Source organism: Numida meleagris, chromosome 1 (genome assembly GCF_002078875.1).
Source record: "Numida meleagris isolate 19003 breed g44 Domestic line chromosome 1, NumMel1.0, whole genome shotgun sequence".
NCBI lineage: Eukaryota > Metazoa > Chordata > Aves > Galliformes > Numididae > Numida > Numida meleagris.
In genome coordinates this window covers 27,147,398-27,158,170 of record NC_034409.1, presented here as the reverse complement: position 1 = coordinate 27,158,170, position 10,773 = coordinate 27,147,398, and the positions used below count along the sequence as shown (strand labels likewise).

At 39.4% G+C, this 10,773-nt stretch overlaps 1 protein-coding gene across 1 annotated transcript; it reads left to right on the top strand.

Annotated features, from left to right (window-relative positions):
* Positions 1,382-10,092, top strand: IFRD1 (interferon related developmental regulator 1). Its single transcript, XM_021384913.1, has 11 exons — positions 1,382-1,486; positions 2,421-2,502; positions 2,913-3,037; positions 3,320-3,477; positions 4,715-4,765; positions 4,857-5,035; positions 5,132-5,240; positions 6,786-6,920; positions 7,801-7,929; positions 8,623-8,718; positions 9,408-10,092. Exons 1-11 carry the CDS (start codon positions 1,438-1,440, stop codon positions 9,495-9,497), a joined length of 1,203 nt encoding a protein of 400 aa, XP_021240588.1. The 5' UTR covers positions 1,382-1,437; the 3' UTR covers positions 9,498-10,092.

Genomic DNA, 10,773 nt, shown 5'->3' with positions numbered 1-10,773 from the left:
CCGGCAGCGCCCCGCGAGTGGCACCGCCCGGCGCCGCTGGGGGCCCGCGAGGGCCGCGGTGACTGCGCTGCGGTGCGTCCCGAGCACGCACGGCTGTGTCCGGGTTCTGTGCCGCCGGCAGTACGGGCTCTCTGCGGGGGGAGGGCGGCTGCTGTTGTCAGTCCCGGTGTCTGCGGCGGCTGGCGCGGCTGCACGGCGCTGCCTGTGCGCTTGAGGCCTCTTATCTAAAGGAGGGTTCCAGAACAATCTTCGTACGGATCAGGGTTTGTGCGGAAAAGAGAAGGTGGACGAGGTGTTGGTGTCTGGAGAGCGTGGGGGCTTTGCTGGGTGGTGAGAAAGCTCACTTCGGGCTCCCATAGCGTCTGTCTGAGTAAGATGAAGTAGACGGTTCGCTGGGTCCTTTACAGCTGCCCTTATCCCAGCTTGTGGACGGCTGGCGGCGGTTCTTGCCTCTTCTCCTGCTGAAGGAGCCTGCCTGACACAGGCAAGCATTGTGCATTGGCTTCTGATGTAATTTTTTGCCATGTAATGGATCCAAATTTAAGTGGAAGATTAGAATTCTGAATTCTGTGCAAGGCGTCAGAGTTGTTGAAGAAATACTGGTAAAACTATTATATTGTTCATCAAGTACGGTAGGCACTGAGAGCTAGGATAAAAGTATGTTATCGGTTCAAACCCCAACTCTTCCTGCTCTAGAAATAGGCTGCATGAATGGAAAACTTCAGAGATCAGCTTCTGGCAAAATAACATTGCTTTCTTTGAAAAGACTGAAGTTACTAAAAGGAGACCTTATTGTAAGGATTCCCTCCTGTTGGATCTTCTGATGTTCTAGCTTATCAGTATTAAAAGTGAACAAAAACTACAGCTCTGCTTAGAATCTTAACAGCTGGAAGGGTCGATTGGAGCATAGGGTCAAGTGTAGCTGCTGATGCACATACTGCACTTAATCCAGTAAATCCAGCAGTGAACTGGGTAATGTATGTTTGCCTGCATGTATATCTTAGATCTGCTTGAAGTCCCTCAGAACTGGAAAAGATTTTAGAACAAGCTATTTTAGGTAGCTGGTTCTAACACATAGTAAAATGCTATTTTTAAAACACAGTCACAGGAAGTTGTATAAACTTGACCTTGATTGTAGGAAGATTCTAAATACCGAGTTAGGGATTCTACCAATACTTTGAAAACTAGATGAGTTCTTTACCAATTACAAGTGGTTTTTCTAGAACAAAGCCAAACAAGTCTTTAGGAAAGGTGAGAGTAAAGGAGTTAGCAGGCGGAGGGATGTGCTTTATGTATGTAGATGTGTTAAGGGACTCTGCTTCTAGTATTCAGATCTTTTTCCATGTGAAAATAACCAGTCTGTTGTATTTCTCTCTTTAAGGTGGTCAGCCCAGAAATGTGCAGCCTTTTAGTGATGAAGATGCTTCAATTGAAACTATGAGCCACTGCAGTGGCTTCAGTGATCCCGCTAGCTTCACTGAGGATGGTACATTCTTTAATTTTTGTCTATTCCTCTAGTGTAAATACTAGACTGTAAGTAGCAGTAGCAATATAATGACATTCTGTTAAACACTGTGTGATTGTTCACCAAGTGGAGGGAGTTAACAATATGCTCCATATTTCATGAGCCTCCTGTTAGGCTTCTTTCTGTTGGAATTATAAGTGACAATTTTTGGAGGAAAAAAACCCACAATTCCAAGGTGGATTACAAGACATTGAATTTTTGTGATATAGTTGAGGTGGTAGGGGGTGCAGAAGAGTTTGAGATGGAGTGAATTGCACTGTAAGCTGTTTAGAACAAAATTTGGACCGTAAGAGACTCTTCCTCTATGGAAACAGTGACTTGTCTCATCTACCACCTCTTCTTCCTGGGCATTGGGCTCTTGCTAATGTCACTTTGTTGGGGGGGGGAGAAGGGGGGGGGCTGGAAGGCCTGCTGCTGCTACAGTGGGATGAGGCTGGGAGCCTTGTATGCATCCTACCTGAGCCACTGTTGTGGAAATATCTGAGGCAATGCCAGGAAGACAGGCTGTTGGTGAGCTCAGTGCTTCAAAAGTGAATGTTGCACTGTACTCCAGGGGTAGATAGAGTGGACAGAATGAAAATTCACTGCTGACTTGGTTGGGTAATGGTTTTTTAGTTGTACAAAGCTTATGTAAGACCTGATTAGCTCCTACGTTCATTCTTAGCACATGTAACAAACTGGTATAGAAACAGCATGCATGTATCAACAGGTCAGTTTTCATAAAGGTATTTCTACAAGGGCTATTGGATGTAGTTGTAATGCTGAAAAATTCTGTTGCTATTGTCTGTTGTGAACTACTTTCTCATTAATACTTCTTGATACTTTAGTATTTAGTGGTAGATATGACTGTCTGTTAATGTATATTAGTAGGACTAAACTATTTGTTATGGCTTAGGGCCTGAAGTTGATGAAGAAGCCACTCAAGAAGACTTAGAATACAAATTGAAGGGATTCATTGATCTTACATTGGACAAAAGGTATGGTATGCTTTGAAGAGATGAATTCATACATTGCTGGCTGATAGAATAGGGGAACTTGTTTACATGATTATTGAAATTATGATTGATTCATGCTGGGAATGATTTGCATTTCGTTAGGAATCTGAAGAGAACTTTCTCCCTCTGAGTGCTTAGATAAGTGAGAATAAAATTTTCCTTTCCTAGTAGCTTGAAGTAGCCTGGTGTACTGTTGTGAACTGCATTTCCAACCCAAATTTTTCTTTCCTTGAGGGAAGGGGGTAATTTGTAATGCTTCGTGCTTAACAGTATTGTTAGCAGACTGTGGATTGCTCTTCAGTGGGGACCATGCAAATGGAGACTACCGTAAAATCAAAGGCTGAGCTTTAACTGGTGTTGATTTCAAAGGAGATATTTTTTTCTTCCAACAGTGCCAAAACAAGACAAGCAGCTCTTGAAAGTCTGAAAAGTGCTTTTTCTTCTAAAATATTATACGAATTTATAATGGAAAGGAGAATGACACTAACTGATAGCATTGAACGCTGCATAAAGAAAGGTAATTAATGTGATTACTATTAGAAAGGAGCAACATCGATGGAAATGCTTGTGTTTTAAAGAAGTTATCTGTAAGGCTTATCTAGTACTCTATAGCGCACTTAATTTTAGTTCTGTTAACTTTTTTTAGATGTTCTATTTTAACTGACCTAGAAAATTAACTGAAATAATACTGTCTATGGGTTTCTGAATTTCTACTTAAAGATTTTCAAGCTAATATCTATCTTTTATGGAAGGGAGGAGTGCACAAGGAGATCACTCATCTTAGTATTTTAATGCCTAGGTAAGAGTGAGGAACTGTGTGCAGCTGCTGGACTGGCATGTCTTCTGTGCGTGCAGATGGGGTCGGGAATTGAAAGTGAAGAGATTTTTAAGACCCTTGGTCCGGTTCTGAAGAAGATTGTCTCTGATGGAACAGCTAGTGTCCAAGCCAGGCAGGCTGTAAGTCTTTAAAAAGTTCAAATGTTTTGCTTGCCCGTCAGGGACAGAGGGCAGATTTAGACCATGTCACTATTGTGTAATCCAGAACTAAAGGTTACTACACTAGTGTAAACACTTAATGTTGACTTAAGTTCTGAGTGATGCGTAGCAGTTTTCACTGTGTTAAAAAGCTCCACCTGAAGGTTGAACGTCATTCTCCTTCAACCTGGGAACTTTGAGCAAGAGCTGTTCCATCTAGTAGTTTCTCAGGTGTCTCAACTCATAATACTGCAGTCTTGTTACTACAGTTCTGATATTTTTATTTTAACAGTAGAGGAATATTTATGGAAATGCATATGAAGAAATAATAAAGAGTAGGTCTAAAATGACATACTTTATACACAAAATACTTCTGGTATTTCTTTTTTCACCCGAATACCTTGACTGTAAATCAGTATTATACCCAGGGTACTAACTGAAGGTAGTCTAAAGCTCTTGCCAGTAACCTCTTGCAATTAGTTTGAATTAATTTCTCTAACTCACCATTGTCTTTATTATTACTTTTTCTAGTGTACTGTGGCTGCATTAAAATAGGTACTGCTGGCAGGAAAAGTGAAGTAGTATTAGTTCAGTAGCAGTTGCTTCTACAAACCAAAGTTACTAAAGCTTGTTTCTAGCATTTAACTTCTTTAAGTATAATGCAGGATGTTGTGTGGTTAGTGCAAATGTTGCTTTTGAAAAAAAAATCTTTTTTCTTGTGAGAAGAAGAATATAGGGAGTAGGGAGGGAACTTGTTGGTCCTTGCATTAAAAGCTGGACAGCTCCAGGATAGGCTGTAGAAGTGTTTTCACACCATTTCACTGTAAGAGTGGGGACAGAGGCAGAAAGATTTCCCACAGCTGTGAATAAATATTGTATGCCTATTACTACTCATCTGTATAATTTTTGCCAGTGGATTCCAGTGGGATTTAATACAATTGGGTGAAAGGAGTGCTATGTACACTGTTTTGGAAGGGCTTTGTATCTTGTAAGTGAATGCTTGAGTGGCGTGGGTTGTGAAGTTATCCTGAGAGAAGAGAGGAACTTAAGGTCTAACTGTTGTGAGGTAGCTGGGTTAAACAGTTGAGTTTAATACCTTAACAGCTGGAGTAATAAAGACTTCTATTATGCTAAGTTCCAAATGTCAGATGTAAACATTTTGTCAACAGTTACATCACCATTAAATACTGACAGTTGTTTGTGTTTTTCTTTTGCCTAGTGTGCAACCTGTTTAGGGATCTGCTGTTTCATTGTCACTGATGATATTACGGTGAGGATAAGTAGTATTTCTTTTCTAAAATTGCCAATATGAGAATGTGCAAGTCTTCAGCAACTTCCGTATTCTTTTTTCTTCTCTTCAGGAACTGTACTCTACTATGGAATGCCTGGAAAGCGTCTTCACAAAAGCTTATCCGCGAGACAGAGACACTAACGGTGTATCAAGTACACCCAGCACTGTTCTTCACATCAGTGCACTCTTAGCATGGACACTGTTGTTGACCATTTGTCCAATGAATGAAGTGAAGAAGAAAATTGAAATGTGAGCATCTTTCTGGAAAACTACATTTGTAATTATCTTTTTTTATATGCAGTGAAGCAATGTCAACATGTTAATGAAATGTGACTTATTCCTTAGGCACTTGCATAAACTTCCAAGTATGCTGTCTTGTGATGATGTCAACATGAGAATAGCTGCTGGAGAAACACTAGCTCTTCTGTTTGAGCTGGCACGCGAAACAGATGCTGTAAGTATTGGTTTGCACTTCGATTGCATTGGAGCGATGACGACAAATGTTTTAACCTGTGTTCTGTAGTATCTCTGGTATCAGCAAGCATTATATAATTCCCTTGGTGTGTTCTAGGTAGCAGGATGACCCCAATATAATGGGATATATAGCAAGATTTTACCACAAGTCAACTGTAATTTTTACACGTACTTCATTGGTGCACAACAGGGCTAGATTAAAATAATACCAAATAGTGGTTAAGATTAATGAGAAATGCAATATGTAAGCTTTAGCATCTAAATCCAATACCAGCTTTATAAAAGGGAAAAAATATCCCTGGAATTAAATTTTTATTTTTTTCAATATAAACCACTATTTGCTATAGTGGGAACATTCATTAGATGTTTGCAGTTTGGAAATGAGTTCTAATGACTCCTGCACAATTCTGCTCTCAGCTGAAAATCCATCCTTGAGTAAAACCAGTGTTTACTTTTAGTGTTATATTTTTGGTATCCTTGAGAAGAAGAATAGCTGGTGTTATATAACACACAGCACTCTTCTCTGTTGTAGTCATTTTGCAAATTAAGAAGGAACGTTTTGAGTAAGGATATACAACACACTTGACGCTGCAAAATCTGAAAGGATGTGCTGATATTCCTGTATAATTTCAAGCAGTAGGGAGTTGAGTCTCAGCTATAGAAAGAAAAAGTGAGACCAGAAGTTGATCCTTTACTTGGTCAAGGTGACCGCAAATAACTTAATAAGTCAGTATTTTTTTCAAATCCTGTTCTGTTTCATTGAGGAAAAGCTCCCTTAATCACTGCAAGTAATTTTCTTTTGATCCTTAAAAACCAGGCAAATTAAAAGTATTTTACTATTGATGAGTTTACTTCAAAAAGCAAGCAGTAGATTGAGCCAAGTCAGTTGGCATGTTTAGATGAGATGCTCGTTTTTACATAAGTGGCTTATTCATCCAGCTAAACTACACTGAACTAGTTAATAGAGGGGAGAAAATATGCTGAAGTGATGCATTTAAAAAAAAATTCCTAACAATTTTTACGTTTTTTTACTGTGTACGATATTTATGACTGCATTTTCCTTAACGTCAGTCCAATAGCATCTCATGATCCATCTCCAGAGGCATGAATTCTGTCCTAATGACCTGAAAGTGCCAGCCAGCTTATCAGCAGGACTGCCAGCCAGGTTCAGCAGATCAGTTAGGCAGTTTGAGGCCCTTGGGATTGTGGAGCAGAACAGCTTGACAGGTATACATATAGATATATATTTATACACAGTGAAGGAGCTGTACTGTTTCAAGGAGCTCTAATACCAGCACAGAGTTGATAGTTTCCAGTTGGCTAAACTGGTGAGCCCATTCTTACTGGTTTGAAGGAAGTTAGTGACATCCCTGTCTCTTTAAATAACGAAGCATCAGTCTGTGGAGGTCTCCATGCCCAGGGTTTGGAAAGACCAGTCTCTTGTGGGGACTGATATTGAGGCCAGAAACTGAAAATGTTTTCTTATTTTTTTGTGTGCTTTTTTTTGTGTGTGTGGGGAAAATAGGATTTCTTTTATGAAGATATGGAACTTCTAACAGAGAAACTACGAGCTTTAGCTACTGACGGAAATAAGCACAGAGCCAAAGTAGATAAAAGAAAGCAGCGATCTGTGTTCAGAGACGTTCTGCGAGCTGTTGAGGTAATTCTGTCTTACTTGAGTGTCTTGATGGTAACTATGTAGTGTACACTTGAATCAAAATGCTTCTATGATAAAATAGAATTTCTGTGAGTGGGACAGAAAATTATTTTAAATATGATTTCAGATTATTCTGCTAGTTTATGTTAAACAGAACTGCTTTTAGGAATGTATCAGTGAGATTTTGCTTTCTGAAATTGACTTTCATGTTGAAGAGGGTTTTCACTTTTTCCTGGTTAAGAGGCTAAGCATCATATTATAAATTTAAATTCCTTTTATTTATACAACAAATTTTTTTTTAATACAAACTTTGCAGTACGTTCAGGTTAGCACCCCGAATTATGCAACAAGGTTTATTGTAAAATACTGTAGAATCTCTTAATGAATTGGTATGTGCATAATGAACAAAAAGCAGTGTAGTGGTGAGATGCGTTTCTCTGTCAAGAGCCGAAGAAAAGATTGTGTATGGATAGGAAGGGGGTGTTGGTGTCCTAATTTTTGTGCATTGCATAAGCCAAGGAGAAGGCTTTGAAGTGATTTGAATTCACCTTTGAGACTACCTGCAAAAGAATCTGAGTCACTTACTGGCAGCTCTTACGTCCCACTGTCACCATTGTAGCTTTCTTCAAGGTGGGATGTAAATTAGACACGTGGAGCGAGAGGTGACTCCTGCTCAGAACTGGTTTTTCTGGAGATGAGTCCAATTCTTGAAGTCAGTTTCAAGATGAAAGTCAGTTACGTATTTAAAAGCTTTCTGACTTGAAAAATGTTAACTTCAAGTCTCAGATGAGATTTAACTTTAGGTATGCATTGGCTTATGAATGGATAAGACAGAATATGCAAATTGAAGTCATAAGTGCTTTTTTCCTCTCATTTTGGACAGGAGCGAGACTTTCCTACAGAGACAGTTAAATTTGGACCTGAGCGCATGTATATTGACTGCTGGGTTAAAAAGCAAACTTACGATACCTTTAAGGAGATTCTGGGGTCAGGGATGCAATATCATCTGCAGGTGAGCTGCTGTTTGATACATGCTCAGACTGTTGCTTACTAGGGATTGTCTCTTCTCTGCTGGGTAATTGAAACAGACACAAAATCATGGGTGGAACTAGTTGCATTTGTCTTTTGTGTTACCATTTTTAGAAGGCAGTAGTTATAAAAATTAATGAAAAACACTTTGTTTTGAAACACTTCACTGTTTATTTCAATTTGGCAAAGTACAGGCCATGCCTGCCTGCCGGTATCTTGTATCAAGATGTATTTTAATATTCTTCTCCTGCATCCTGTTTCAGTAGAACAGTGTAGTGAGGTGGCTGCTACGAAGCAGTGTCAGTTTCCATTTCTAACTAGGGGAAGTGCAGGCATGTAATGAATTTCCTAAATTTTCAAATATAACTACTACAAGCAGATGGAACAAATGAGTGCGCTGTGAAATGTACAGATCTGTGTCCAGCTACTTAATCTTGTGTACAGGATGTAGCAGAACAGTATCTTACTTGCTGGGACAAATGAAAATCTGTGAGGGTGGTTGTGCATTTTCCCAGGAGGACAGTTTTAGTTCTTGGCCTCATTCTGATATGAGGAGGAACTGTTCCCTGGCTTAATTGCAAGAGATTTCTTACTGGGATACTGATATTTATTAATAGCTCTCTTTCATGTTCATTGGAAGGGAAACTTGCTATGTGATATGTTTTTTCTTATTTAGTCAAATGACTTTCTCCGGAATGTGTTTGAGCTTGGTCCACCTGTAATGCTAGATGCTGCAGCTCTTAAGACAATGAAGATATCCCGATTTGAAAGGGTAGGTTATTGCACCTTCACGTATTTACGTAACGCGCTAGTTCTCCTGAATTAAACAATGTACAAATCATAGACTTTAGAAGAGGTAAACTTTAAGCTTGTACCTTGAAACCAAGCCCCATATTGTCCTGAATGAAACTAAATCTTGCTTGTATGTGTCTTTGAGCTCTTATTTTAGCTTTTACATTGGCACCTTCTTCTGCTGGTCTCCCAAGTGTGAAACTAAGGATTGATTTGTTTGCTGATTCATTGTCTGATTTATGCTCCATACACGCGATGCATGAGCTATTATGAAAGCACTAGGTTTTTGGGTGGGGATGTCCAGGAAATAATATAAACTGAGCCTTTATAGAGACAGTTTCTGGAACTTTCTAGTGCCGAACAGGTACTAGGAGGATGGATGCCTTTGTTCTGTTGGTTGTACAAACATGTACGCATACATACATGTACAAACAATGCAGAATGGTGCTACTGAGTTTTAATCTGCAGGGTGTACTGGATGTACATTGTGTCTGTATAATGCTCAAGAGTGACTGACTGAGAATTGCTTCTAACCCTTCTTATAAGTTCCCTTTAAATGTTGACATATTAAAACGAATCAGCTTCAGTTGGTTCTTAGCATAAAAAATCTCTTAAGGAACATAAACCTTTTAAACATCTGTGTGATTATCTTCTCTTTTTATTTTGTAGCACTTATATAACTCTGCAGCATTCAAGGCTCGGACAAAAGCTAGAAGTAAATGCCGTGACAAAAGAGCGGACGTGGGGGAATTTTTCTAGATCTCTGTGGAGTTTAATTTTAAGTCTTTGATAATTAAAATAAATTTGTAACCTTTGAATGACTTTTTTTATTTCATAGTCACAGCTTGCACTTGTGCACAGGAGTATTGTACAAAATCTGTAAATACAATGCATGTTGCTTAGTTGCATATACACTGTATATAGATTGATGTAAGACTGGGTGCAGGGTACATTGTAACACTTGGATTAGGTGCAACTTAATCCAAACCTGAACATATTGTAACTCAACTGTTAAATGGGGTGCATACATGTAATCAGCTGCCATGTGTCAGATTTGATTACTTCACAGTGAGGTAAACTAAATGACTTCATTGACCAAGCCTTTTGGTAAGATTGTGTTAATAGGGAAGGATTAACTTGTTCATGTGAAATGATTTTAGTACCTTTTAAAACTTTAAGTGGCAGATGAACAAAGAAATTTCTATATAGTTTATGTGAAGGGGACTATGAAACTGAATTCCTTTCACTTACAAACAAGGAAGTAGTAAATAAGATACTTGCCTCGATGTAAAATAAAGATTCATATGTTTTGAAATCAGGTGTTTAATTTTTGGAATAAAGATGTTTCTCATTGCGTTCTTTGTCTTAACGTGATTACTACTCTGATGAGAAGTTGCAGTGCTAGCACAACCTAAGCATTGAAAGAGAGGGGTTTATTTCATGCAAAACTACTGTTGCTTGCCTGTTGCAAAAGGTGGATAAGTTAGTCTTAACTCCAGCAGATGTTACCTGAAGCTACTCTGCTTTGTTGGGAAGCTGTGTCTTGTATATCATCTGCATAGCAGCCTGCCATTGGCTTTTTTTTTTCCCATCAGTTTAGTAATGGTCAGAAATGTGCAGATTACAGGTTAGACATTTCCTAGTTTTGGTGCTGCAAAATATCTCTTGCGTGACAGGAGTCATTCTAAATGCCCTGTTCCAGATTGAGTTCTACCACCCCCTATCTCCAGTTTCCCTCTCCAGAGGACAGAAATGTGCCAGTAACAGAATTGTGTGGGGACATGGGGGGGAGTTTATGCAAATATGCGAAGACCCTAAACCTCAGCCCGAGCTTCTCCACCAGAAGATCTGCAAATACACGTGCTTGCTTCAACCTGATCTCTGCACTAGATGAGGTTGACTGCTTGTGTTTGCCTGGCCTAGTGCTCTGCTTCTCTTCTTGAACTAGTTTGTTCCCACGAGCCTGCTTGTCTCTGGCTGTGAGTGGTCACCTTTGGTGTACTTCACCAGCATAGAGCAGCACTTCTGAGAGCTT